Source organism: Nycticebus coucang, chromosome 18 (assembly GCF_027406575.1).
Source record: "Nycticebus coucang isolate mNycCou1 chromosome 18, mNycCou1.pri, whole genome shotgun sequence".
Lineage (NCBI taxonomy): Eukaryota > Metazoa > Chordata > Mammalia > Primates > Lorisidae > Nycticebus > Nycticebus coucang.
In genome coordinates, this window is record NC_069797.1 from 78,778,972 (window position 1) to 78,806,854 (window position 27,883).

The 27,883-nt window shown below is 57.6% G+C and overlaps 1 protein-coding gene across 2 annotated transcripts; it reads right to left on the reverse strand.

The window, feature by feature from the left end:
• On the reverse strand, positions 1 to 27,878 carry CEP131 (centrosomal protein 131). Of its 2 annotated transcripts, none has more exons than XM_053570180.1 (25): positions 27,660 to 27,878; positions 25,446 to 25,639; positions 20,014 to 20,108; positions 14,284 to 14,398; positions 13,893 to 14,017; positions 12,147 to 12,260; positions 11,247 to 11,405; positions 9,580 to 9,700; positions 9,043 to 9,159; positions 8,738 to 8,876; positions 8,188 to 8,282; positions 7,556 to 7,732; positions 7,011 to 7,187; positions 6,330 to 6,434; positions 6,098 to 6,223; positions 5,205 to 5,321; positions 4,324 to 4,426; positions 3,490 to 3,691; positions 2,635 to 2,742; positions 2,165 to 2,282; positions 2,017 to 2,091; positions 1,417 to 1,556; positions 1,126 to 1,303; positions 875 to 1,038; positions 1 to 322 (listed from the first exon to the last, which is right to left on the reverse strand). In XM_053570180.1, exons 2-25 carry the CDS (start codon positions 25,620 to 25,622, stop codon positions 190 to 192), a joined length of 3,180 nt encoding a protein of 1,059 aa, XP_053426155.1. In that variant the 5' UTR covers positions 25,623 to 25,639; positions 27,660 to 27,878; the 3' UTR covers positions 1 to 189. The 2 variants fall into 2 exon arrangements, with proteins under 2 accessions (XP_053426155.1, XP_053426154.1); XM_053570179.1 differs by having other exon boundaries at positions 1,417 to 1,559.
• Positions 27,879 to 27,883: the final 5 nt, after the last annotated feature.

The window sequence follows — 27,883 nt, forward strand, 5'->3', positions numbered from 1 at the left end:
CACTACAAGATCTCTTTTACTGTTAAAATACAGGCACAGGTGCCAGGATAAGTGTGCTGAGCACCTGGGCTCTGTAGAGGGGCAGGCACGTGTCCACTCCACCCTGTCTTACAGTTTCCATCCTCAGCCTGCACTGGGCTCTGGGACCAGCACCTGGTCTCATTTGTCTGCCGCCCACCCCTGATGGGGTCACTTGGTCAGCAGTGGCCGCTGGTGCCGCTCAAGCAGTTCCTCCAGGTGCTGGACCTGCCTCACCGCAGCCTCATGCTGTCTCCGGAGGCTGCTCACAGCTTCCTCCTTCTTTGCCAGGGCCGCCTTCACCCTGCAGGGAGCACACAGGGAGCTTCCACAAGTCGCTGTTCTTTAGTACCAGACCAGCCTGTGCTTTCAGACCATGGGCCCCATGGCTGGCCCCAGATGGCCCCCACGAAACCCCAAGTGGACTACTGGAGCGATGAGCCTGCCCACCCCAGGGGAGGCACCCAGATGGCATGGGAAGCCCCCAGCCATGCCCACATCTCAGAGCCCACAGTGAGCAGGCTGCACAGAAGGGCTGGGGTCCTCACAGCACCTCAACCCTTTCTGCATGGCACCTGTCCACCCAGGCCACAGGAACCCTGGGAGCCAAACCCCCAGAGAACCCACATGGGCCGACCCAATACATGGGGCACTCTTGGGGAGTGGGCACAGACAGCCTGCTGGGACGCCTGACACCCATGACCAGCTGCCACTTTGGAGGGGAACAGCCCAGGCTTCTGGGCTGCCAGCGTGGATCCACGCCTGCCTATCCACACCCAGAAGTAGCAAGGGCGCCTCTGTACTCGCCCGGCCTTCCCTGGCTGTGTCCTACATGCTCACGCAGCTGGCCACACACCTCTGGTGCACATCCTCCAGCTCCAGCTGCTGGCGGGCCTGCAGCTGGGCCAGCTCTGCCTTGACCTGTCGTGTCTCCTCCTCTGAGGCTGCCAGCTGGTCAGCAAACTCCTGGCGGATCACCTGGGCCAGGCTGCTCTGCTCACTGGACAGCTGCCTGTTCACCTGTGAGCAGGCCAGCAGGCCAGGGGCTCAGCAGGTATGGGAGGGGTGGGGAGGCTGCCCACTGCCGCCCGCTCGCCGCCTGCTCACCGCCTGCGCATCCTCCAGCGCCCGCTCCTTCTGACGCACCAGGCCCTGCAGACGCACGTTCTCCCCCTCCACCTCCCCAAGCTGACCCTTCAGCTCTGTGCACCGTTCCTGAAGCTTCCGCTCTGACTGCTCTAGCTCTGAGAGCTCTGCCTCGTACTTGTCCCGGATGCGCCTGATCCTGGGGCGGGAGGGGCAGGGTCACAGGGTGGCCTAGATATGCGTGAGGTCCTGTGCCCACTCCCAGCCCTCCTTGTCCAGCACTCGAAGATGCCCTGCTCTCGGGAGCCTCACCGGCTCTCAGCAGCCCGCTCATTCTCCTCCTTGGCCAGTGCCATGTCAGCCTCCAGTCGGTGAATGACCAGTTCAATCTCCTTATCCCGGCCTTTCCGGATTTCTTCTTTCAGCTCCTGTTCCCGGTTCAGCAGCCACGCCTCCTGGTGGGACACAAGCTGGCTCAGGGACTGTCACCAAGTTGAGGGGCTTAGAGGAAAGTGGGAGGAGAGAAGCCAAGGGCAGGCCAGGGCAGCCACTGCTGGGGGCTCCCTGGCTCTGGGCCTTGGGAGACAAAGTATCCTTGTCCTGTCCCAGGCCACCAGTCTGGGGGACCATATCCTGAGGACCCTGTGTAGGCACAGGAAGTAGCACTAGACAAGGCACTCTCACCAAGGAGACCATTTGCACGGCCAATGCTCTTCTCCTTCAGACCTGGGGCCCCCCTGCCTGGCAGTCAGAGGGAGCACGGGCAGCTCTTAGAAGTTCCTGCCAAGTTCTGTGGGCTAACGCCTGTCTCACAAGCCCATGCATGGGATCCTCCTCCTGGGCCTGGGGGGTGTCTGTGGCCCCTAAGTGGCCATGCCTGGCCCCCCACCCAAGGCCTGGGCCTGGCCCCACCTCCTTCCGGGCACAGCCAGCCTCCCATGCCTGCCGCTCCAGCTCCAGCTGGTCCTTCAGAGCCTTCAGCTCCACCTGCAGGCGGCATGAGAGCAGCAGTCAGCGCCCTGTCAGCCCCACCCACCACCCAGGCTCATGGGACATGGACCTGATGCCTGCGTTCCTGCTCCTCCTGGCCCTTCTCGAACTCGGCCTGTAAGGCTCGGGTCAGTGCCGAGCTGCTGTCCTGCAGCTGTTGCCGCAGCTCCTCCAGCTCTGCCCGCTGCCTAGAGGCCCACAAAGGAGGTCAGAGGCAAGGGTCAGGAGCAGGAGTTGTTGGGGGGTGAGGAGTTGGGAAAGATGTTGGGGAGTGAGGGGTCAGGGGTAACTGTTGGGGGGTGAGGGGTCAGGGATAGCTGTTGGGGATAGAGGGGTCAGGGCAGATATTGGGGGGTAAGGCATCAGGGGCAGATATTTGGGGGGTGAGAGGTCAGGAGCAGGAGATGTTGGGGGCTGAGAGGTCAGGGGCACAGGTCAGAATGAGGGGGTCAGGGGTGAGAGATCAGGGGCAGAAGAGGTCAGGAAGTGAGGGGTCAGGTGTAGGAGAGGTCAGTGGGAGGCCTGGTGCCCTGGCAGCACCTGGCAGCCTGCTGGTCCAGCCGCTCCCTCTCGGCAGCCACCTCGCTGTACAGCCGCTGCCGCTGCTGCTGCAGGGCCCACTGCTCCTGCTCCAGGTGCTGCTCGAACCTGCAGGGTCAGGACCTGCTCACATGGCAGCATCAGGTGGCCCTGGGCTCTCAGTGCCCTTTAGGCCTAGTCGTTGGCCCCTTTGGTATTCCTTAAGCTGCAGGCCCTTGCAGTGCCTTGTGAAACAGCCTCAGATCAGCTTGTCTTATCTCCATAGTCACTGCCCTCGTCCTGGTCAGCACTGCCTAGCAGGCCAGGATGGCAGAAGGCAGACGCCCTGCAAGATGTCATCCTGCCACCTCTGACTTCAAGCGTAAAGGCACCAGGTGCTCAGAGCCTGCATCCTTTTCCTACCCGGGGGAAGGGGCTGAGGGTCTGGCCAAGGTATGTCTGGGGGACTGGCCACTCCCAAGAAGCAGGGCGAGGAGAGGGCAGCCCCGCCCCGAATCAGTGCCTGCAGACACTGACCTGTGGACACGTGCTTGGTCGCCAGATCCTAGGGTGGTCACATCCCAGACCCAGGCCAAGGGAACAAATGAGAGTGTCCAGGGGCCCCAAGGTCAGAGCTAGAAGAACCTTGCGGCCACCTGTCTGCAGGCTAGCTGCTGTGGGGCCAGCCTTGGAAGTGGGTACCTGGTAAGAGGTACAAATCCCAGCCCCAAGAAGCTCACGTGGACAAAGCCCACTAAGCGGAAGTCTGAGGCATGCATGTGTCCTCCCCTCTGTCCCCCGCCCCCAGCCTTCAAAAGAACACCCTAGAATCACACTGAGGGTCTCCGTAGGTCCTGCCTGGAGGCCGCCACCCACCGCTGCCGGGCCCGCTCACGCTCCTGCTGGCCCAGTGCCTCCTTCTCTTGTTCTAGCTGCTCCCGAAGCTCCGCAGCCTGGCGCAGGTAGCGCTGCGAGGCACGCTCGTCCACCTGCAGCAGCTCGGCCTCGTGCAGGCCCTTGAGCTTGCGCAGCTCCTGCTTATGCTTGGAGATCAGCTTCTGGATCTCAGGCTCCAGGCCTGGGGACAAGGGCACCAGCTTGCAGCCACAAGAAGCCCAGCTAGAGCAAGACACTGGCCTGTCTTGTGCCCCGAGGGCACCTTGCCCGCCTGGACATCTCTGGGGGACAGGCAGATGTTGTTGCTGGCCAAGGGCCCCTGTAACCCCAGCTGGCCCCACCTCAGTGGCTGATCCTCCACTTCCCTTAGTGAGGCCTCTGCCCCTGACCCCTACGAGCTCAGGCCATTGGGTACTAGTGCCGGGTGCTGGGCCAGGCCCTTGTGTGGGGCCAGCCTAGAGGGGCTGTGACAGGGACGCAGAAGGGTTACTCCTTCCCAGGAAGGTCTCGTGCTACATGTGTGAAATCATGTTCTATGGACATCCCGCCCCACTGTAGCTCCCCTCAACCAGCCCCAGATGCTCACCCTAGCCCCCATGCCCTCTTGCCCAGCCCCGGATGCTCACCCCTGGACCCCATGCCCTCCTGCCCCAGCCCCCCATGTCCTCCAGCCCAGTTCCCCACACCCTCCTGCCCCAGTCCCCCACATCCTTCTGCCCAGCCCTGGATGCTCACCCTGGCCCCTATGTCCTCCTGCCCAGCCCCCACGCCCCACGCCTAACCCCCACACCCCCGCCCAGCCCCCACGCCCACCCCTGACAGTGATTTCTTTGATCCTCTTGGTCTTCTCACTGATCCACTTCTCCCGGCGGACTTTCTCAGTGGCACTCATGAGCTCTTTGAGCTTCCTCATCTCCTATAAGCAAGAGAACCAGGAGGCTGGGAAGACAGAAAGGACACCACCCCACACACACTTTGGCCACCTAGTGGGTCTTGGCAGGTGCTGAGTGTCCAGCTCCCCTAACAGGATAGCAAAGGGTGTTCTCAAGACAGGTGGACAGATGCTGCTCCCTGGGTACCCCTGTCACCCTGCCCAGGGCTGGGGCCAGGCTAGAGAAATGGGGGTCAGCAGGGCCTGCCAAGGACCTGCCCCAGAAAGGGGTGCTGCTGCCCTGCAGGGGTGGCCCCAGAACCCACCCTGACCAGTGGTCCTCAAACCTGGCTATCAGCTATGGTCATGGGGGACACCCCCACACCAGAGTCTGGGCTTAGGGACTGTCACTGCCCATGCTGGGAGGAGGCAAAGCCAGGCAGGCAGAGGCCCGTGAAATTGGCCTTTTAATCAGCATCAGCCAGCAAAGCAGGAATGTAGGGGTCAGCGCTCAGGGCACATAAGCTGAGGAAACAGTGGGTCCTGCCGCCCAGGGACAGGAGCTGGGGCAGATGGGCTCCTAAATCTATGCCCACAGTGCTGTGGCATCCTGTGTGGACATCTGTGACACGGGAGGGGGCCACATAAGTGCCTGTCCCCAGCCCCACCCCAGGGCCCGGTCCCCTGGGCAGCTGGAGGGGGAGGGGCTCGGTGCTGCAGTGAGCCGGGACTCTGCTGCCTACCCTGCTCCCACCGTCCTGGCACCGAGTCCCACCCTGCCCACTAGCCACCAGGTCTGGGAGTCAGTGGGTGAGGGGCTCACCAGCTCGTGCTGCTCCTGTGCCCGTGCCACACGCTCCCTGCACCTCTGGTCCTCCTGTTTCAGCTCGGCCACCACAGCCTCACACTTCTCACTCAGGACCTTCTTCTCTTCAATCAGCTATGACAGGGGCCACAAGGGGAGGCTGCTGCGCTGAGGACACCCCCTCTATCCCCCAGGGGCCAGACCAGGAGAGCACCCCTCCCCCGGGGCTGCCCCTCCTAGATCTGCGGACAGACCTGGGGTATACATGCAAATGTGGACATAGGGCTGCAGCCACCACCCAGTTCTCAACTGGAGGACTCAGCAAAGTCACAGCAGCTCAGTGGGGATGAGGCCTCAGCACCCAGCAGTGATGACGTCAGGGTCTTTCAGAGATGGGGACTGCACCTCTGCTCCCCATCACCCAGCCCACGGGGCCCTGGGCTAAGGGTGTTAGGACCACAGCAGTTCAGCAAGGGCCCCAGGTTTGGACACACCCTTGACGACTACCAAGCAGCCCTGGAGGCCCCAGAGCTAGAGCTCCCTCCAGGATGGGGCCTAGCCAGAGGGCAGCTGAGCCAGGGGCAGGCTGGATGCTCCCACAGCCCTCACTTATCCCTACAGATCAGCCATGGCCTCCCCAAGGCACAGGAAAGGGGTAGTAGTGCCAGTCTAGCCGGACACCTCCCATGGGGCTAGGAGGCTCCTCTAGTGACCACAGCAGGGTGTGCTCTGCCCACTGTGCTTTGGCTGGCTACCTGCCATGCTTGGCCCAACACAGGGAGGGATGCAGGTGGCAGCACTGTCCTGCAGCCAGTGCCTCACCCGGCAACTGGGAGCCCCTGGCTCTAGAAGTCTCCGTGAGACCAATGCTGTGCCTGGAGCCCCACCCTGACCCTCCAGGGGCAGGTCACCTGGTCGATGAAGGCCAGGTGCCGCTGGATGGTGGCCTCGTAGTGCGCCTTCTGCCGCTGCAGCTGCAGGTTCAGCTCCTTCTCCATCTCCTTGACTCGCCGGGCAGTGAGGTCCCGCTGTTGCGCCTGCAGGTGTGGGTGGGAGGGCGCTGGCAGGCCAGGCCACAAGGACCAGGTGCTGGTGGGGCCCTCACCCCAGCGGGGGCTGTGGGGACCCCTGCGTCAGCGTTACCAGGGCTCTCTGCAGCAGTGCCACCGCCTGCCTCTTCTCCTCCACCTCCAGCTTCAGCCGGATTGCAGATGTGCTCACTGCAGAAGCTGCCTCTGGCAGCAGCCCCTGTGGACAAGGCCCAGCATCAGAGCCCCGGAAAGTGCCCAGGAGGTGGCCTGGCATCAGAGGCTCGGGCATTGGCCTGGGAGGTAGCCCAGCATCAGAGGCTTGCGAGGTGGCCCGGGAGGTGGCGTGACACCTGCTGCCCTGCCCTTGCTCAGGGGGAAGGTCGGTGCACAGAGGGGCCCAGATGTGAGGTGGGGGTCTGACCCTGGACTGCTCAGCACAGGTGGCAGGGGCAGCAGCCTCAGTGATCAGAAAAGTCATCAGACCATTAAAAAGCCATATTCACTTTTGGTCTCCTGCCCCCACCACAGTGAATTTCACATTGCCCCTCCTCTCACCCCAGACACTGGTGTTCGCCCACAGCAGGTCAGGTGACGGCCCAGGGACACCAGGACACAGGATGCCAAGACTGCCCATGTGCACACAGCTCACATAAGAGGCTCTAGTGCCCACCTGCAGGGGCCCAGTGTGGGGTAAGCAGGGCCTGCCCACCCCACCCTCCAGACAGCTAGACCCCATGGAGGGTGACGTAACTGCCTCCCACAGGGGGAGCTGGGGTCTGAGGAGAATAGCCACCTCCTGTGGCAGTGTTGGCTGGCCCTGTGCAGATGTCTCCATCTCATCCAGGAAGCTCATGATGGTCTGCAGCTTGGCCTCTGAGAGCAGCGTCTCATCCTCAGGGGGGCCAGGGGCTGTGCTGAGTTTCCTGAATTTCTCTAGGTTGCCAGCTGTCAGAGAGCTGGTGTCTTCCTCCTGTGGGACAGGGTCTGGCATTGGGGTCACTGGAGGTGGGGGCTGCTTTGCCAGGGAGGGAAGGGCAGGGATACCTGGCTCTGAAAGGGTCCCCAGGCTGCCCAGAAGCTCTTGGGGCATCATTTGGGTGCCCTGATGGCAGGGAGGAGGTGCCCACCACCCAATATGCAATCCCCACTCCAGTCATTCTAAGTGTCCTGCCTCAGGGGGGAAGGGACAGTGGAGTCCACTGGCCCTTGTCAGGGTCCCTACTGAAGTGAGCAGCCAGGTGGCACCCATTACCCTCTGGCCCCCAAAGTGACCTCGTGCCCTGTATGGACAGCACTGGTGGCCAGACTGGGCTGGGGAGGGCATGTGGCTGTAGTTACCTTGCTGGCCCAGGCATATCTGCCCTTGTGGGGGGCCCCAGGGTGGGACAGCGGCTCAGGCTCCTCCTCCAGCAGACGCAGTGTGTGCAGCAGCTCGTCCAGTGGTGGCCGAGGCTTGGCCCTGCTAGGGGTCACCAGCTCTAAGTCCTCCCTGGCCACATCCTGGGAGTGAATGTCCTGCAGCAAAGGGGCAGGGAGAGAAGCTAGTGCTGGTCCCCAGCTACAGGGCCTCCTCCAGAGTCTTCCTGCCGTGCTCTGGGCCATCAAACCCTGAGCAGCTCTAGCCACCGACTCCTCCCAGCTGCCTGGTGCCACTGGAGCCCTGCTATCAGCCCTCCTCCTTTTGTGCGAGGACAGAGCGGCCCAGCACCAGCATCTATGTAAACCTAAGGGGCTTACACAGAAATTCTGGAGCTCCACTTTGTAGCAGAGCAACCCGACCCCCTGGGTGGCCTTTCAGGGCATGAGTGACCCCTACAGCTGGGGAAGGGACAGAGAAATAGTAGGCTTAGGCTACCCTGGCACAGACATGGTCCTCAAAACCAAGGTCCTTGGAACCACACTGTGGCCTGTTTCTCCTCCACAACTTAAAACAGAGATCTGGAAGGGAGGGGAGGTGGGTGTGTCCAGACCTGCAGTCTGTCCTCCTGAGACTGCTGGGGCTCCTGGGGGGAGCTGGAGGTGGGTGCGAGGGGCTCCTTGGGGACCTCAGTGTGGAAGCCGGTACCTGCGGACAGAACACAGCAGTGTCCCCCCACAGGCAGTGAATCTGGAGCTGCCCTTGGGAAGAAGCTGCCCGGACCTTGCAGCACCAGGGAGAGGCTGGGCAGCCCTGGCTTCCCTGGGGTGTGAAGTTAAGGGGAGTGGGCACCGCCCCAGACCTCAGGGCCTGCTCTGTGGTGTGGCCATGTCTGGGACTATTTGTCAAGGTCTTGGCGCCCTCACAGGTAAGCCAGGTAGAAGCAGAAGCAGCCCCGGGTCTGTTGTAAAGTGAGGCCCCTAACCTCCCCAGCAGGAAGCCACCACATGAGACAGCAGCACGGGACAGGGGTGTGGAAGGAGTGTCCCCAGAGGCCACACCTCCTTCCTGGTTGCAGCTCAACCTGAGGTCAGTGGTCAGTGTACATGGGGCAGGCAGGGGAAGGCCAGGCCCCCATGGAGGGTGGACAGAGCCACACTCACTGGCATTGTTGGCCTTGAGGGCCTGCTGGAGGGTGTGGCCTGGCATCAGTGGCGGCTCCGGGACAGGCTGTGGCATCCCCAGAGCGCAGGTCTCCCCGGGCGGCACGCCTGACTTCTGAGCTCGCTTTTGCTGCAGCTCCTGCCATGAGGGCATCTCTGAGCAGTAGCTGAGGGAAGGGTCAGTCCTCTCATCCTCCCTCAGCCAATCTGCTCTGAGGCTCCATGTCCATGGGCCCAGAGAAGCAGAGCTACCGCAGATTAGACCCAGCGTGCTGCTATCGTCCCTGACAGGACTTTCTGGGCACCTGAATCGCTGCTCGCCTGGCCTGGCGTGCCTTCTCTTCCCGGGCCTTCCTCCTTGCTGCCTCTTTCTGCTGGTGCAGGTCCAGGAGGGTCCCCTTGCCCAACCGCTGCTGCTGCTCCTGACAGGGAACCCAAGCCACGGAGGATTACAAATCCAAAAGACAGAGCCCCCACATCCAGGTGTTCACCTCATGCCAGGAGCCCCCTGGAATCCATCTGGGCTGGGGGGAGGGGAGATTCCACTGGGAGCAGAGAAATTCCTCCACCCCCACTCCTGGACAGGCAGCTTGGCCTTATATTAAGGAACCCGCTCAGAGTGTCCTCCTGTGAACCTTTAGCCAGGATAGGCCCGGCAGGCATTTCCTGACACCCAGGACCCCAGTGAAATCACACGAGGACTGCCTTGCCCACTGAGTGGACTTAAGGTCCGGGAGAATGCAATTCCACTTGGCCCAGAAACTCTGCCTGCGCACAGTTGGGGCTCTGGGTCCTGGGCAGCACCTGAGAGCACCTGGTGAGGCTCCCACACCCACACTGACCTCTCGCCTGGACCTGAGCAGGTGCTCCAGGCTGGCAGCTCCAGCTCGGCGGTGGCGCTGCACCTGGCGGCGGTACCAACGCTGGATGGTGACAGCAGCCTGGTTCACCTGGTGGATAAACCTGCCCGGAGAGCAGAGCTCAGGGGGAGGCCAGCACCCCCCACAAGCCTGCGGACATCAAGTGCTGGGTCCAGCTGGGCACAGGGGACCTAGTGGCTGGACACACTTAGCAATATTCACATGCCTATGATAAGATGGGACCAGCCCATCTGGACTGGTGCCATTAACACCCAAAAGCCTCCCTCTAGGAAGTTACCTACAGGAGAGAAATGTTTATCTATGCTGATTTGTGGCATAATTGTCTGAAGTGGAAAAAACTTAGATGCCCATCAACTGGTTGCACGTGAGGACTGCGGAGCACCCACGAGCAAGGCAACTGGCCACAACCCCACAGCACAGAACACCATGGGGGTGTCCAAAGGGGCACAGCAGGGTTGCCAGCATCAAGGAGGAGCTGAATAAAGAGCCCACGGGAATCTTGGGACTGTGGGATGTCTGTAAATATCTGACAAAAATCATAGAGCTGTATACTAAAACAGGCACCTTTTGTTACATATATCACACTTAATAAAGCTGATGAAGCAAACAAAACGAAAGCTTGGTGCATGGGAACATGCGTGGATTCATTTGGCAAAGATGCTAAGACAGCCAAGATGTGGGCAATGCCTGCTGTGAGGGTCTGAGCTTGGGAGGGTGTGCTCCCTGGGGACCTTCCCAGAGCTGGCCTCAGGCTTGGGAGGGTGTGCTCCCTGGGGGCCTTCCTGGAGCTGGCCTCAGGCTTGGGAGGGTGTGCTCCCTTGGGGGCCTTCCTGGAGCTGGCCTCAGGCTTGGGAGGGTGTGCTCCCTTGGGGGCCTTCCTGGAGCTGGCCTCAGGCTTGGGAGAGTGTGCTCCCTGGGGGCCTTCCTGGAGCTGGCCTCAGGCTTGGGAGGGTGTGCTCCCTGAGGCTTCCTGGAGCTGGCCTCAGGGTCTCCTGTCTTGCTTTCTGACCTGCCTTACCCAGACAGGTGGGTCAGTTCCTGATCACCTAGATGGGGCTCAACTCCCAAGGTCCAGGGAGGTGGTATCCAGGAGGATTTTCCCAGGGTGAATAGCTGTCACCTGGCAGATACTCCACCCATGCCCCACCCTCCAGCTCCCCAAAGACAAGCTTTAAGGATGCAGGCCCAGCCATGATTTGGGTTTTTAGTTTTATATCTTCTTTGTCTCAATGTTTTTAAATAAACACTTTTACTGAGGGATAATTTATATGCTACAAAACGCACCCATTTCTCAGGGTATAACTCAATTTTTAACAAATTTACAGAGTTGTGTGGCCACAGGCATGGTCTGATTCTGGAACATCCATCACGCTCAAATGAGCACTCTTGCTGTCCCATCCCCACACCAGCCCTGGGCAACCCTTGGTCTACCTTCTGTCCCTACAGAGTGGCCCATTCTAATGTCTCCCATAAATGGAACCACACTGTGGCCTGTTTCTCCTCCATAATTTAAAACAACCACTAAGTGGAAATTCCTATCATTGGAGTTGTAGCCCCAGGCACTTGCCACCCTCCCCACCCCCACCCGTCAGCCTCAGGCACCTCTGAGCCCAAACTAGAGCTGTCACCTCTCAGCCTCCTCTTCAGTCACCTCCCTCCGCCTGAGCAGGCCTGCAGTGCTCCCTGCATTGCTCTGGGCTGTGAGGTTCGTGCTGGGGACGTTCTTCTGAGGCTTCTCGAGGCCGCTGCTGTCCTTGCCCTCACAGGTGGCTGCCTTGACAACATTGCTGATAGAAAAGAAAAAGTAGCCCCTCACTGCTGAAGGACAGTCCTGTGCCAGGCACCAGGGTGCTCCATCCCAAGCTGCCCAGGCTCAAAGCCTAAAGGAGGTTCCAGCAGCTGAGTGGGACGCTGGCAGGTCCCAGGGCCACCAGCACAATGACAAGGGCCAGTGCTCTGGAAGCTGAGGCAAATAGGCTCTTTCCATTTAAAAAGTAATTCTTAAAATTATTCTTTTTTTTTTTTTTAAATGATGTTCTCAAGCTCCTATTTATTTATTTATGTATGTTTTGCAGTTTTTGGCTGGGGCTGGGTTTGAACCCACCACCTCCGGTATATGGGGCCCGTGCCCTACTCCTTTTGAGCCACAGGCACCGCCCCTTAAAATTACTCTTAAGAAGTTCTCAGAAGTCATGGTCCCCATCCTGACCTGCCAGTGACTCAAGAAACCCCAAGGGCCATCCTGCCTCTGAGCAGGGCTGCATAGCAGGCGGGGGGGGGGGAAGGAGGGGGCAGCTCCTCTGAGTTCAGCCAACCCCTGCCTGCCCTGGGGCCTTCGTGATCTGGATGCGGCCCAGGCTGCACCTGCCCCCATCTGCTAAGAAGCTCCTGACCTGCAGAGCATGGAGGGGCCAGAACTATAGACCCCGGCCTGCCTGCCATAGGCCGGCCAGTCCAGATGATTTTCTGTCCCAGGCTGCATGCCCCACCTGAGGTCAGACCCTGGCCCTCCCCTGAGGTGGTCTTACTTGAGGGAGGAAGCTGCCTGGTTGGAGCTCTTGACAGGGGGAGCCTTCTCTGAGGGGCTGTAGCGGTTGTGCACCATGGTGGTGACGCAGTTGCCCACGGCTCCCTTATTGCTCCTGCCAAAGAGAGATAGCAAGGTCAGGCTTGGGGAGTGGGTACCTCGAGTTGTGCTAGAGGCAGGGATGGTAGGTGTGGACGAAGCCCTGTGTGCTTGCTGTGTGCAAAAGGGCATGGTGCGGCATCCCCAGGTCCTTCTGTGGCCAGGGCCCTGCTGGTAAGCTCTTCTTCTGACCCAGGAAGCTCAACCGGGGATTCCCATGGAACTGGGGGTGGAATTCCAGGCAGTGAGGGGAGGAGCAGCTCAGACGCCAGTAACAGGATACAGCTCAACCCTCCACTCCAGCTGAGCACACCGGCTAAAAGACACACTTCCCTGTGCCTGCCCTTCTCAGAGGCTGACAGAGCAGTGCAAACAGCAAGGCCAAAGAGGTGGCTAGGAGGCTGCAGCAAAGCCCTCGGCCCCCAGGGAGGCACGTGGTTTTCCTGTGATGAAGCCCGGGACAGAGAGGTTGCTGTGGGCTAGCAGAGTCGGCCACGCCCACAGGACGTGCCATCCCCTGCTTGGGCAATGCGGGCAGCCAGAAGTTGAACCCCAAATGGAACCCCGAGGGTTCCTCTCTGCAGAAAGGTTCCAAGGACACTGACAGGTGGGTCCCTGCTCAACACCCCACAGTGAAGCTGTCAGGCAACTCTCAGGGCCACACTTTCAACCAGTATCACTAAGTACTTCAGGAAAGGCCCCAACCAGACAGCACGTGCTGGAAACGAGGCTGCCGGGAGCTCGGGGCACTGAGCGTGGCAGGGCTCCCTCTATACCCCTGCAGTGCTGTGGCCTGAATCTCCCATCACGGCTGGCTGAGGGAGCTCACATGAGAGAAGCTTTAGTGTGCACTTGGAAACCTTTTCTGGAAATACCAGAAGAAAGTGCTTGTGGTGGCTGCTCCTGAACGCCCAGGTCAGTAAGGGGGAAGGGGCAGTGTCTTGCTGGCTTCCACCTTAGCTTGTGCGCCGTGTGCAAGCCACGCTCTGACAGGCACTACAGCTAAAGTTTTGTTTAAATTCTTGTGTTAAAAGCATGGCCCACGAGACATCGTGCAGCCTCTCTCTGAGATGGATCTTTCGGTGGCTGCTCCAGATGCTACAGGCCAGTGGCCCGACAGCCCACTCACTGGTCCACGGAGGCTGAGCACAGGGACACACTGTCCTTGAAGGCTTAGAGGTAGCTGTCTTGAACCCACTGCTCCAGGACCATGCTGACCTGCCTTCTGGGCACCACTCCCAATGAGCTCTGGTCTGCTGCACTCTGAGTGAGCACAGCTCTGGGAAGTGGCCAGCACAGCCCTAATACAGACTGGTCCTTAATGGGCGGCAGGTGGGTTCAGGGCCCGAGGTGACACACCTCCCACCTCCAGAGACACCTGCCGCCCCAAAGCTCAAGAGCCCACATGAGCCTTCAGGAGTCACCAGGACCCCAATGAGCCCCCCAGGCCAAAGCCCCCAGAGAGTCCAGTCCTTCCTTAGCCAGACAGTTCCTCTTGGACACAGCAAATGTGCAGCTTCCCTGCATTGCCCTTGGGAAAGAAGGCTGTTCATTCATTCATTCCAAGGCACCTGGGCACGGCCATGAGCAACCTGAGGACAGGGTCCTCACCCCAGGAGGGCTGTCAGGTATCTGCAGTGGACCATACCTGTTGTTAGCCATGAAGTTGGGTGCCAAGGCCACAGTGCCTTCTTTCCTCCGTGGGCCCACTGGTGAGTCAGCGCTGCAATGCCGGGAACTAGCTAGAACAGCAAAGCCTCTGGGCTGGCCATCCTGCCGGTCACATGGGCACCACCTCAGCCCTCTGGCCACCATGTGTCCAGACACAGAGCACACTCCCCATCAGACCCTTCCTCACCCCAGATGGGAAAAGTCCCCCTGCCTGTCCCTACAGGGGCTACCCCACAGGCCACAGGGTAAAGATCAAAGATTCTACCCCCACAGCACGGCTGCCTTCTGCGAGGGCAGCAAGAACAAAGAAGGAAGCCTGGTGAGTGTGGCGGGGAGACAGACACCTGCCCGCCCAAGTCCAGCCTTACCAGGCCGCCGCACGTGGCTTCCTTCTCACCAGGAGCTTTGCTCAGGCAGGGTGGCCTCTTTCTCCCATTGGGGCTGTCTTCGAGGAGTGTCAGAAAGTCAGTGGCCTCTGCTGGCCTGTGTCCCAGAGAGGACAGAGGGTAAAGAGGGTCAGGTAGCTGGCCCCAGGAACGACCCAGGGACACAGACATGCCAAGGCACCAGCCAGGGAATGTGGCTCCAAGCCCACAGCTTAAAATACAGTCCCTCAGCCCTGATCTCACAAGGCCTGGGGACTGGGGGGTTTAGGGTGAGTTTCCTTGGGACCCTCAGCTTCATCAGCCACACTCACTACAGAATTTTAGGGACTGAAAGCCTTAAACACTGTGGCCACCTGCTGCTGCCACTACCCTCCCCACAGAGAGCCACACAGGATTACTACTTAGGGTGCATAAGGAGGGGCAGCTAGACAGCTCGGCATCCCACCCACAGAAGCCACATCTGCACCCAAAGGCAACGGAGCTGCCAGGAGACACTGCGGCCCACCCCAGGGCAGAAGTAATTCAGCCTTGAAAAGGATACGTGCTACACACGGACTGGCCCTGAGCTCAGGGGCCGTGGAGTGTCCAGTTGCAGGACCCAGAGCAGTGGGTGCCAGGGATGGGGAAGGGGCGTCCGAGCATCTGCTGTGATGTGGGGTTTGGGTTTGAGGTGATGAAAGTGTTCTAACATGACTATGGTCACAATGCACAGTGCTGTGAGTACACCGAACTCCGAGTTGAACCCGATAAGCAGGAGAGTCGCATGGCCCAGGAACTGCATTCAATAAAGTGTCAAAATAAAGCAACTGAACCTGAGAAGCAGTCTGCAGGCTTGTCGGGACATCCCGCCACAGCGGCAGCCCAGCAACCCATGAGCAACTCCTGGTGGCTCTGGCCTGGTCCCTGATCACATGAGGATGTCTCTCCAGCCTGGTCACACCGTTGTCAAGATTGCCACACCCGTGGCTCAAAGACTTAGGACCCTCCTACGAGCCTCACCCACCTCCTACAAGCCTGGCCCAGTGCCCAGGTAGGAGGCCAGGCCAAGACCTTGGATGCCAAGAGCCTCAGGTCACTGAGGAGGCTGTGTGGCCACTGGACAGACGCACAGAAGCAACTGCAGATCAGTCCTCACCCACGATAGAACATAGCCCTGCAGTCCAGACTGAACTGGAGAGGGACAAGAACACAAGGCCGAGATGAAGGGGAAGAGAGGACCTTGTCAAGGAGATGATCTAGCTGGAAAATGTAAGGAGCTTGCAAACAAGAAGGATGAAATCCAGCAAGGCCAGCTGGACTCAAGTTCAACATACAAAAACAACGAGCATTCCTACCCGTCAGCAAATAGAACACGGGATAGGAAAAGAACCTGCTCACAACGGCAGAAGCAACTGTACAGTCCAAGACTAACCTTGACAGAAATGTGCAAGACTCTCACACACAACTGCCACGCTGTCCCCTGGAGGGCAGACCTCACGATGCTGGGGTGATAATCAAAATCCTGCAGGTTTATTCTAGAGGAGCTTGATGAGCAGATCTAAGGTTCTCACAGAAGAACAAACGATGCAAGAAACTGCCACTGTGCTGGAGAACAGAGGAAGGAGCCTCTGCTAAGACTCTTGGAAAGCAAGAGTCAGCGGAGACGTCAAGACAGCGTGGGTCAGAACAGGGACACAGGGCACTGGGGAAGGCAGGGAATGCTATAGAAAGCCTGGGACTCCACAGAGCTGAGAGAGAAACTCAGACCCCTTCCTTGGCCCCTACAGACAGAGCCCAGATGTGCTGGGGAAGGATGTCTCATGCCTCTAAAACAGACTCAGGGAGTAGGGTGCCGGCCACATACACCGAGGCTGGCGGTTCGAGCCTGGCCCGGAGCCTGCTAAACCATGACAACTGCAACCAAAAATAGCTGGGCGTTGTGGCAGACGCCTGTTGTCCCAGGAGGCCGAGGCAAGAGAATCGCTTAAGCCCAAGAGTTTGAGGTTGCTGTGAGCTGTGACGCCAGAGCACTCTACCCCGCTTGAGACTCTGTCTCCAATAAACAAAAAAGAAAAAAATAGATAACAAAGGACGTGATTATGAATGTGACAGGTGACTGGTGTCTGCTTCAAAGTGATCCAGGCCTGGAGGCTTATACTCGTAATCCCAGCACTTTGGGATACCGAGGCAGGAGATTTGCTTGAGGCCTGAAGTTTGAGACTGTCCTAGACAACATAGCAAAACCCTGTCTCTATAAAAAAAAACAAAAACAAAATTAGCTGGGTGTGGTGGCAGGTGCCCCTAGTCTCAGCTACTGAGGAGGCTAAGACAGGAGGATCACTTGAGCTCAGGATTAGAGGCTGCAGGGAGCTATAATGATACCACTGGACTCTAGCCTGGGGCAACAGAGTGAGACTGTCTCAAAAAAAAAAAAAAAAAAAAATCCAGGACGTAAAGGGAGGGGATAAACTGGGGCAGGCAGTAAGTACAGACGTCAGAGTTGCCTGTGGCCTCCACCTCAGGTGTGCTTGAGGTTTTCCATAATAAGTTTTTCAACTGATTATATTATGTTCCCTGATTATAAACAAAGACATGACACAGACAAGGAATAAATATTTACATACAGATGGCTGCCCAAAGATGACTATAAATTCCTAAAACTAAAGAGTCAAAAAAAATAAAAAGACCTGCGGCTCTCAAACTTGAACTCCCAGCGGAATGATAAGAGGGTGAATGAAGCTCAGGTGTGGCCTTGCCAGCCCTGGGCAGAGTCGGGGTGGGAGAGAAGACACTTCTAACCAGCTCCCAGCTCCCAGGGCAGTGGACATTGCCGCTCCTGGGGCCCCACCGCACCGGACAGCCATGCGAAGAGAAGAGTGGCCTGACCAAAGAGAAAATCCAGCTGGAGGGTAAGAAAGGAAACTGTCCGCACAGGAGTCAGAAAACAGACGTAAACCAACGCACACTGCACAAATACACACAGCACACCACACCCATACCACCCCACCACACACACCCCACAGAGACACACATTCCACACACTCCAATCTACACACACCACATACACACACCACACTCTACACACATACAGGCAGCATACCACATCCATGCTACCCACACCACACAACACACTCTACACACAACACACTCTACACACACCACACTCTACACACACTCCAATCTACACACACCACACACACATCACACTCTACACACACTCCAATCTACACACACCACACTCTACACACATACACGCAGCATACCACATCCATGCTACCCACACCACACAACACACTCTACACACATCACACTCTACACACACTCCAATCTACACACATCACACTCTACACACACTCCAATCTACACACACCACACTCTACACACATACACGCAGCATACCACATCCATGCTACCCACACCACACAACACACTCTACACACAACACACTCTACACACATCACACTCTACACACACTCCAATCTATACACACCACACACACATCACACTCTACACACACTCCAATCTACACACACCACACTCTACACACATACACGCAGCATACCACATCCATGCTACCCACACCACACAACACACTCTACACACACCACACACACATCACACTCTACACACACTCCAATCTACACACACCACACTCTACACACATACACGCAGCATACCACATCCATGCTACCCACACCACACAACACACTCTACACACACCACACACACATCACACTCTACACACACTCCAATCTACACACACCACACTCTACACACATACACACAGCATACCACATCCATACTACCCACACCACACACAACACACTCTACACACAACACACTCTACACACATCACACACACATCACACTCTACACACACCACACACAAACCACACTCTACACACATACACGCAGCATACCACATCCATGCTACCCACACCACACAACACACTCTACACACACCACACACACATCACACTCTACACACACTCCAATCTACACACACCACACTCTACACACATACACACAGCATACCACATCCATGCTACCCACACCACACAACACACTCTACACACAACACACTCTACACACACCACACACAAATCACACTCTACACTCTACACACACCACACTCTACACACACCACACCACACATTACACACGCTACACACACACACCACACTCTACACACACCACCCTCTGCACACACCACCCTCTGCACACACCACACCACACTCTACACACACACCCCACAACACCACACTCTACACACACCACGGTACACACACCCTGCACATACATCAGACACGGACATACACACCAAATGTACACACATACCACACACGTATAAACACATAAATGTACGCACACATCACACGCAAGTACACACTTATACAGACACCCCTTAGCACACTAGACACATGACAAACCACCCACATGCCACACATACCACACGTACACAACTCCCCCATACTACTCACACTACCACACACATCACACATACAAATAACACACACGCCACACTACACACCCACACATATGCCACTCACCACACACACATCATGCACTGCACACACCACAAACGTCACATACATGACACACACACGCCACACACACTATACACATCACACACACATACGTACCACATGTGCACACATACCACACACATGCACAAACACATACACACATACAAACCAAACACCACATACACATACACTTATACAGACACACACACCATACACACTCTCCCCTACACATCACACACACCACACACTTGACACCCAGCAGTGAGAGGCGAGGGGCAGGACCCACCAGGGTCCTCCTGACTTGGAGCCTCTGGCCTGCAGGTTGGAGGGACAGCGGGAACAGCTGACCCATTACAGGGAGGATCTGGGCCCTCTCTGCCTGGTGCTGGCGCCCTCAAGCCCATCCTGCACCAGAGCTGCAGTCCCCTGCTTGGCGGGACCCGTGACGCTGGTTCCTGAGCTAAGACCAGCTCCCTAGCAGTTCTGGCACAAGGCTGGGGGTGGACAGTCACTGCTGCAGGGTCCAGCACTTTGGCTCTCCCAGCCAGATTTAAACTCTTACAGACACAAGCACCACAGGAGTACCACCTGTGCCGCCGTGCCTGTGGATGCTGGCGTCGGGGCCTCACCCGTGCTCAGGAGTTTCCACCCAGGCTACTGGCCACCACCAACCCCACTCACCCCCAACACTGTCACTGGGCCCCCTGGTGACAGTGGCAGTGTGTAAAGGGGGGAAGGTGGGAAGACGGCCCACGGGTTCGGGGCTGCCACGGTACTGCCTCCTCTCACCAGCAACAGACATGGACCTTTGTGGGCAGGTGGAAAAGGCTCAGCTGAAGGCCTGGCGGGGTCAGGCCCTGAACTGATGGGGAATCGAGATGAAGTGCACATCTGGCAACAGGGGCGGCTCTGCCCTTCCCAACTTGGGAGGAGACCCAAGTGGACAGGAAGGCCAGCCAGCAAGGGCCCAGGACTGGGGGTGGGAGTGGGGGGTGAGGACTGGGCATCACGGGGTCATCTAAACAGTTACGCGGGTGGGCCAGTGGTTACCTGGGGAGGTAGGAGTTATCTGGGAGGGTGGGGGTTACCTGTGGGGGTAGGGGCTATCTGGAGAATGGAGGTTACTGGGGGCACAGGGCAGGGGTTACCTGGGGGGTTGGGTTACCGGGGGCGCCAAACAAGGATTACCTGTGGGGGCGGGGGTTACCTGGGGTTGCCGGTCTGCAGCTGGCTGACCTGTGTGGCACTGTTAGACCTCCGGAGGTTGTTGATGGGCTGGGAGCCCATGGGCCCTGAGGCCTCCTGTACAAGGAATAAACGGTCTCAGACATGGGTCAGGTCACTCAGCACCAAGCCAGGCCCAGAGTAGTGGACTTGGAGAACAGAGAGGTGGCTGAGGTCCTTAGATGGACCCTATGGCCCAAAGGATCACAACCAGGGGACAGGGACACAGGACAGGAAGGCAGCAAGGAGAGATGCTGGCCTGGCTCCAAGCCTGAGCCCAACAGGCCTGAGAGCCTTGCTGCCTCCCACCCAGTGGGGGCCCTTCACCCCACATGTGGGAGGACCTGGGAGACGGCAGCGCACCATCATCATTAACCAGGTGTCACCAGACAGCTGGGCTGCTCTTGCAGCCCCACAGACAATGGGAGCCCCAGCTCCAGGCTGGGTGGGAGCCCCCAGGGTGGCTCTGTGGGTCAGTGGCCACAGACAGCGCTGAGGCTGAGGAGTGTGGATGGGGTGTCTGCCTCACTTCTCAGCTGTGTAGAAAGGTGCAGAGATGCCCGGTACAGAAAGCCTAGAGATGTCTGCAATCAGCAGACGTGGGGTAGTTTGGGGTGTACTTTATATAAGTCTTTCAACTCTTCTGTAGACTTGAAATTCTTCAAAATCAGACCTTTTGGGGAAAGAGCTTACGATCCAGGCAGGAATGGCCTGGGCAACACCATTCCAGGGGCTCATGCCTCAGATCTTCCAAATCTTACCAGGAAAATTGACCTACAAACTTTCAGATTCATTTATTTGGGTTTTTGGCTTTTGTTTTCTCTTTTTTGAGACAGGGTCTTGCCCTGTGCCCAGGCTAGAGCACAGTGGCATGACCCCAGCTCACTGTGGCCTCAAAGCCCTGAGCTCAGGCTACTCTCCTGCCATGGCCTCTTGAGTACTTGGCAGGACACCACACCCACCTGTTTCACATTTCTTTCTAAATTTGAATCCTTAAACTAAAACCAAACCCACCCAGAGTAAGACAAAAAGGCAAACCAGGAAACTAGTCGTAAGGAATCACACTGCAGACTCCTAACCACCTGCGATGAACTTTTTTCCCCGTCACAAAGTCATTTGCTAAAATAACGAAAGGGAAGGTACCCATAGAGCAGACCACTTGGCAGAGGCACTCAGACCTAGTGGCCTGATATGACACAAGTGCCTGAGCATGCCCACATTTCTAGTGACAGGACTCAAGGCCTTGGTCCCACTTCCCAGACCAGGGTACCAGAGACAGCTTGGTGCCAAAGGCAGCCACCAGCACCCCACAGTGGAGACATGAGGCTCAGTGCGATTTCTTGCTAACAGCCCAGCTGGGCTGTGCTCTAGTGGCCCCAAACCAGACACCAAGAAGGATTCTAGAGAGGACACAATGAGAGGCATTGGGGGAGGAGGGGTGCACTGTGGACAGTGACCAAGGACCCTGAGGCAGAAGAGAGCTGAGGAAGGGCAACAGTGAGGGACACAGACTCAGGAGAGGTCTGCGTCCTTCTGAGAAAAACACAATGACTTCTGTGAGCCAGACGGGGAACATTCAGGAATGTTCATCCTCTTCCTCGCAGAGCTCATGCAGGGACCAGCAAGAAGCAGGGGGCTAAGGGCTGAGCACAGGACAGCCACACAGTTCTGTGGGGGGCAGGGGCCAAAAGTAGAGTCTACCTGAGCCTGGAGGAATTTAACCCTGCCCAAGAGAGTTCTGGCCTTTGCCCTCAGCCCCTGGGATGTCCTGCCCAATGAAAATGATGTCCTAACAAGGTGATGGAAGCTGGAGGCTCAGGGCAGGCATTATCAGTTGACCTCTTGAGGGGCTGAAGACTGAGGTTGGACACCAGGGTGTGGACCAAGCCTCTAAGACAGACAGAAGGCTCTGGACACTTAGGCACAGGGAGACCCCTGGGTGGTGGTTCCTCTGTGTATGTCACACTGATGTCAGGGAAGCAGCACATCCTAACTTCCCAGACAGCAGCAGCAGCCCTGTGTACGGAGCCCTCCTGGACTTGCCCTGCGCCTTCTTCCCTGGGCTTTTTCTTCTTTGAGACAGAGTCTTACTCTGTTGCCCTGGGTAGAGTGCCGTGGTGTCACAGCTCACAGCAAACTCCAACTCTTGGGCTCAGGTGAACCCATTGCCCCAGCCTCCCTAGTAAACAACAGGTGCCTGCCATCACGTTCAGCTGGTTTTTCAAAAAAATTTTTTTGAGACAGAGTTTCACTATGTCATCCTCGGTAGAGTGTCATGGCATCACAACTCACAACAATCTCCAACTCTTGGACTTAAGCGATTCTCTTGCTTCAGCCTCCCGAACAGCTGGGACTATAGGCACCCACCTCAACACCCGGCTATTTTTTGGTTGTAGTTGTCTAGCAGGCCCAGGCCAGGCTCAAACCTGCAGGCTTTGGTGCATGTGGCAGGCGCCCTACTCACTGAGCTACAGGCACCGAGCCTGTTTTTTCCATTTTTAGTGGAGGTGGGGTCTCACTCTTGCTCGGGCTGGTCTCCAACTCCTCAGTTCAGGGGATCCACCCACCTCAGCTTCCCAGACTGCTGGGACTACAGGTGTCAGCCACTGCACCCAGCTCCCTGAGCTGATCTTAACCTGTGTTCTCTGTGAGTCCTGGGGGTCCTTCTAGTGAAGTACTGAGCCTAAGGGTAGTGTGGGGGACCCCAAACTTGCAATGGGGGTCAAGAGTGAAGGTGGTCTTGGAGACTGTAACCCTCACACCGTTCTCCTAAGAAGCTTTGCTGTAAAGAGAAGCAAAGAAACAGGTGTAACCTCAGGTGGGGGAGACATTGTTGAGATGTAGCTGCAGCTGCGTGACCACCAGGGAGCGAAAAAGAGTAGGTGGTAGGGTCGGGCTGGGGGCAGCACTTCCATGTGGCCAAAGGGAGAAGCCGTCATGCATAAAATCACAGGGTGAAATCACAGCAGGAGAAAAACATTTGAGCAAATAAGCTTTCATCTGTAATACAGATTATGACTGATCAGAAAACAATTTAAAACCCAGCAAAAAATAGGAATAGTTCAGGGTGGCACCTGTGGCTCAAGGAGTAAGGTGCCAGCCCCATATAGGCAGGGTGGCCAGTTCGAACCTAGCCCCGGCCAAACTGCAACAACAATAAAAAAACAAAACATTAAAAAAAAAAAAGAATAGTTCATAGCAAAGTAAACATAAATGTCTCTTAAAATCAACAAAAGACGAGAGTGGAGGTGTGGGTTTCCTAGACGGAATGATGCCAAGTTTTAGGTCCAGCTGCACTCACAGGGGACAAAAGCCAAAGCTGGAGGCAGAGGGACGCCATGAGCAGAATGCGTCAGAAGGTACAGGGTGGCCAGGCCCAGTTGATAAAGGTCTTCCCATGGCAGGTCAGTTGGACAATTTTTTTTTTTTTTTTTTTAAGACAGAGTCTCACTTTGTCACCCTGGGTAGAGTGCCATGGCGTCACAGCTCACAGCAATCTCAAACTCTTGAGCTCAAGAGATCCTCTTGCCTGAGCCTGCCAAATAGGTGGGACTACAGGTGCCTATCACAACACCCGGCTATATTTAGAGATGCGGTCTCACTCTTGCTCAGGCTGGTCTCGAACTCCTGAGCTCAGGCAATCCACCTGCCTCGGCCTCCCAGAGTGCTAGGATTATAGGCGTAAGCCACCATGCTTGGCTTCAGGTGGACAATTCTGATACTACTTTCCACGCACACTGACAGTGCCCAGTGAGACCCGAGCTCTTACTGAGGGAGGGGAGGTTTCAGACAAGCAAGTGGGGGAGGCTTAGGTGGCCCTGTGGTGACAGGTTGGAAACACTGGCATGAGCTCACATTAGCTTCACACAGACATGGATGGGTCCGCACAGGTGTGTCCACACCGGCTGGTACACACACTCATGTTTCCCGGCTCTGTCAGCTGAGAAGACCCAGAAACAACCCCTCAGCAGGACCCCAAAAGGCCAAAAGAAAGAGGATCATAAACTGTGTGCACAGGTATAAGCTACCGACCAAAACAAACTCTCCATGGGAATCCCAGCGAATTCAAGGGGCAGTGGGACGGGCAGCCACAAGGACAGGGACTGGGCAGGACCAGAACTCCAAGGGCTGTGCTACACTATCCCACCCTGAGCTCTGCCACACTCAGGGCAGAGGCATGCAGGGGCGGGGCTGCCTGGATCTCATAAGGGCCTCAAAGAAAGGAAGTGAGCAGCTGGGACATTTGGCCAACAGAGGAACCTGTGGTGGAGAAGATGATGCCCAGGAAAGTAGGCCCGACAGGATTAACACTGGGTCTGGGCCCATACTCAGAAAGCAGAAAGGCTGGGGGTGAAGGTCGGCGCCCTGGTCAGCCCCAGATATAGCTGTCCCCGCCACCTCCTGGAAAGCTATGTCTTCCATAACACACCCTCACATATACAAACATGTTGCCCAGGGCTTCAGGAGCAATAGGAGGGTCTGGGTAGGAAGCGGGTGGTCCAAGGCCTCAGGAGTGAGGCTGAGATGGGGGAGGCAGGGAGCGAAGGGACAGGGATGGTGACAGCCCAGCCTGTCATCTCTGCAGTAAGCATAGTGTATCTTTAGACAGTACACTGGTGGTGGTGACACATAAAGGCATCCCAGGTCCCTGACCCACCTGTCCCAGCCTTCAGGAACTTCCCTGATCCAAGGTTTCCCTACTGCCCCTCCCACCTGTGCCCCAGAACTCAGCTGGGAATCTGTCCCCCACCAGTTTCTGGAACAGGCACAGGAGCAGCTTTCTTAGGCTGAAGAGATAGTACCAAACCTGCTGTCCATCATGGAAGCCCAGCCTGGACTGCCTGGGGTTTCTTGGGGATGCCTAGACTGCCCCTGGGCCCCAGATCTGAGCAGTGTCCATGCTAAGGCCCAGGTCTCTCTGTTCTGGGAGCTCAGACAAGACTTAGGTCAGGCACTGACCCCTCACCTCAATTCCTCCCTCCCCTGAAGTCTGGCGTTGGGGAGAGCAGCCCTCCCGGCTGCTCACAGCCCCCTGACGAGGGTCTGCTCCCCTTGCCTGAAAGCTATCCTACTAACACCCACCCAGGATTCTCTAAGGCCACCAGGAGCCCATCAGCCTTCCCACAGGTCAGCCTTATTTCTTAAGGATTCAACAAACCCAAAGGGCAGTGGTGCAGGAAGAACGAGGCCAGTACTGGAAGGATCCAGCTGACCTGGCCTTTGACCTTGGAGTCAGCTCCTGAGTCTGTAAGGCCTCAGGCCTTCCTATTCCCTGGGATGGCTGCCTGGATTGGATGTATCCATGGAAGTGAGGAACTGCTCACATGCACAGGTGTACCCAGGGGTCAGGTGCCACCAGTGATAACTCTTCCAGAGATGGGGGACCCTGGACCCTACCCAGGCCCCAGCACTCACCAGCACCTTCTTCCTCTGCTCGCCGCCTGTGACCACAGAGATGGAGCGGGAGAGGGGCTTGGCAGCAGAGGCGCTGCTGGGGCGCTGGGACAGGGGTGGTGGGAGGCCCGTCAGACTCAAGTCCCTGCATTCCGGGCTGCTCCCAGGGGCGCTGCTGCTGGCCCGGGAGCCTTTCATGGTAGACGCGGTGGGCTCTGTATAGGGAAGCAAGAGACAAGATGAGATGCCGGTGAGGAGCCATAGGCCCCTGCGCCCTCCTCCTCTGGCCAAGCCTCGGCCTGCCTAGGACACCTGGGCCCACCTGGCACCAAACTCCCAGGGAAGCCTGCCCATGCACACCCTCCTGGCAGGGGCAGCTCCTCAACAGGAGCTTTGGGCTGTTTCTGATGAAAGCTGATAAAAGGCTGAGCAGGAGGCTCTGTGTCCTCACAGAGCAAGGAGGGTGGCCGGCAGTAGGTAGTCAGGCTGTGACCCTGGGAAAGCTGCTCCACCTGTTGGAGCCTCACTTTCTCCATCTGTAAAATCGTCTGAAAAGGGCTGTCACAAGGTTCAAAGACGACCCTGAGGCTAGTGCGGCAAGTGCTCAGCAGGTATGAGTTACTCTGGAAGGAACTAGTCTGAGAAGTTCCCAGTAATGAAAACTGCTCCACTCTTCCCAGCCCAGCCCCCCAAGCTCATTTAGCCACCAGTCCCTTCTGTGTCCCCAGACCTTAGGAACAGCCATGAGCTCCTGGCACATGGCAGTTACTCTCTTATTCCCAAGGTCCTCCTGTCCTCCTCCTGCTGCTGGCTGCCATCCACACCTCCCTTGCCAGCCAGCCCCTCCTTTCTCTTCCCACCTGAGTCCAGGCCCCCAGGGCTCGGCTGGCCTTGCTCCTACAGCACCATCTCACCAAGGGGACCACCTCAGCCTCCTGGCATCCTACCCACCCTTCATCCTGCCTCAATGTGACAAGCCCTGCCCAACTTCTCATGGTGCTGGAGCTGTTCTTTCTGAGCTGTCTCAGCTCAACTTTCGCCCCTGCCAGAAACCTTCCCAGGGCTCCCCTGGCAGGGAGAACAAAACTTGAACATCCAATGCCCACAAGCTCTGTCCCTGCTCTCCCTGGCACCCCTGTTGTCTAATCCAGCCAAGTGGACCCTCCACCCCTTCAACTCTGATAGCTCTCTCCCAGCACAGCCACTGCACCTGCCAGCCTCTCCCCAGGTTGCAGGTGCCCCCTCCACCCAGAGGCCTGTCCTGACCACTGTCACCACCTTCACTCCTTTATCCAGCTCTAGTTTGCTTCAGATTGCCACACAAGGCTGGCGTGTATGCTGGGTCACTGCCGTGTGAGGACAGGGACAGTGAAGCCTCGGCATCTGGCCAGTGGAAGGCACTCTGTGTGTGTGCTGTACTAGTGGGCGGACGGAGTGACTGCTGCTAGAAACATAGATCAACGCTGAGAAATACATCCATAATGTCCCTGAGACCCTGCCACCAAGGCTTCTGGGGGCTGCTGCACTTCCTTCAGCCTGACACCCACAGCAGGGCCTGGGGAGCCAGACACCCCTATTCTCTGGAGGCTGTCCCTTTCCCTGACCAGGAAGCATCTTCAGTTGTGTATTTCTGGTTGTGCGGGTGAAACTGAACACCCTCCTCATCTCAGGGCACTATTGTTCCCAGCTAGCCTTGGACTGCTGCTGGAAGCTGGGTCCTCCTCTCCCAGACATGAGTGCACCAAGCAGGCTCTGGGATGGGGACACAGCTCTCCATGGAAACCCCAAGGCCACATAAAGGGAGGCTGGGAGGCCAACCACATCTTGGATAAAAAGGTATCCCTCCCAAGACCTGAAGGGGGAGAGCAGCCAGTGTTCAGGGACAAGGCCTAGACCTCCAGGTGGGGGCTGACCCCAACACCCCAAGCAGAGGCCAAAGCCCAGGCCAGCAGCAGCTCCCCACTCCGGAGTGGCCCTGGAACTTAAGGTAGCCAGAGCTGAGACTTGAGGACAGGAGCCCAGGTTGTCCCAGGATAGGACTGGAGGAGGACACCCACCTTCAGGCAAGAGTCCCTCCCTACCTATAGGGACTTCGCCGGACCCCTTCGCCGGAGCTGGATCCCTTCACTTGCGCAGTTCCCGCCACCTGCCTGTACCCTTTTCAATTGCGTAAACCCCCTTCATTGCGTGACCATCCTCACCTGCAGGGCGCCCTCATGCGCGGGCCCTCCTTACCTGCGCGGGCCAAGGGCGCAGCCCGCGAGCCGGGCCTGAGGCTCGGGGCCTGCGGACTCAGTTGTCGGGGCGCAGATGCGGAGCCAGTAGAGTTGGGACGCGCCGGACTCAAGGTTCGGGCCAGTGACCAAGCGCCCCGAGGCCAGGTGACAATGAAGCTGCCGAGCTCCAAAGAAGCGGCGGCAGCAGCAGCTAGCAACCAGGCTAACACCGCCTTCGCTGTC

Excerpts from the sequence above, each read along its gene's own strand:
- CEP131 (XM_053570179.1), bottom strand. The coding sequence starts at position 25,622 with ATGAAAGGCTCCCGGGCCAGCAGCAGCGCCCCTGGGAGCAGCCCGGAA. Across the intron at positions 1,304-1,416 it reads GAGCGGGCTGCTGAGAGCCG|GATCAGGCGCATCCGGGACA; the intron begins GTGAGGCTCCCG and ends CTCCCGCCCCAG. Across the intron at positions 323-874 it reads CTGGAGGATGTGCACCAGAG|GGTGAAGGCGGCCCTGGCAA; the intron begins GTGTGTGGCCAG and ends TGCTCCCTGCAG.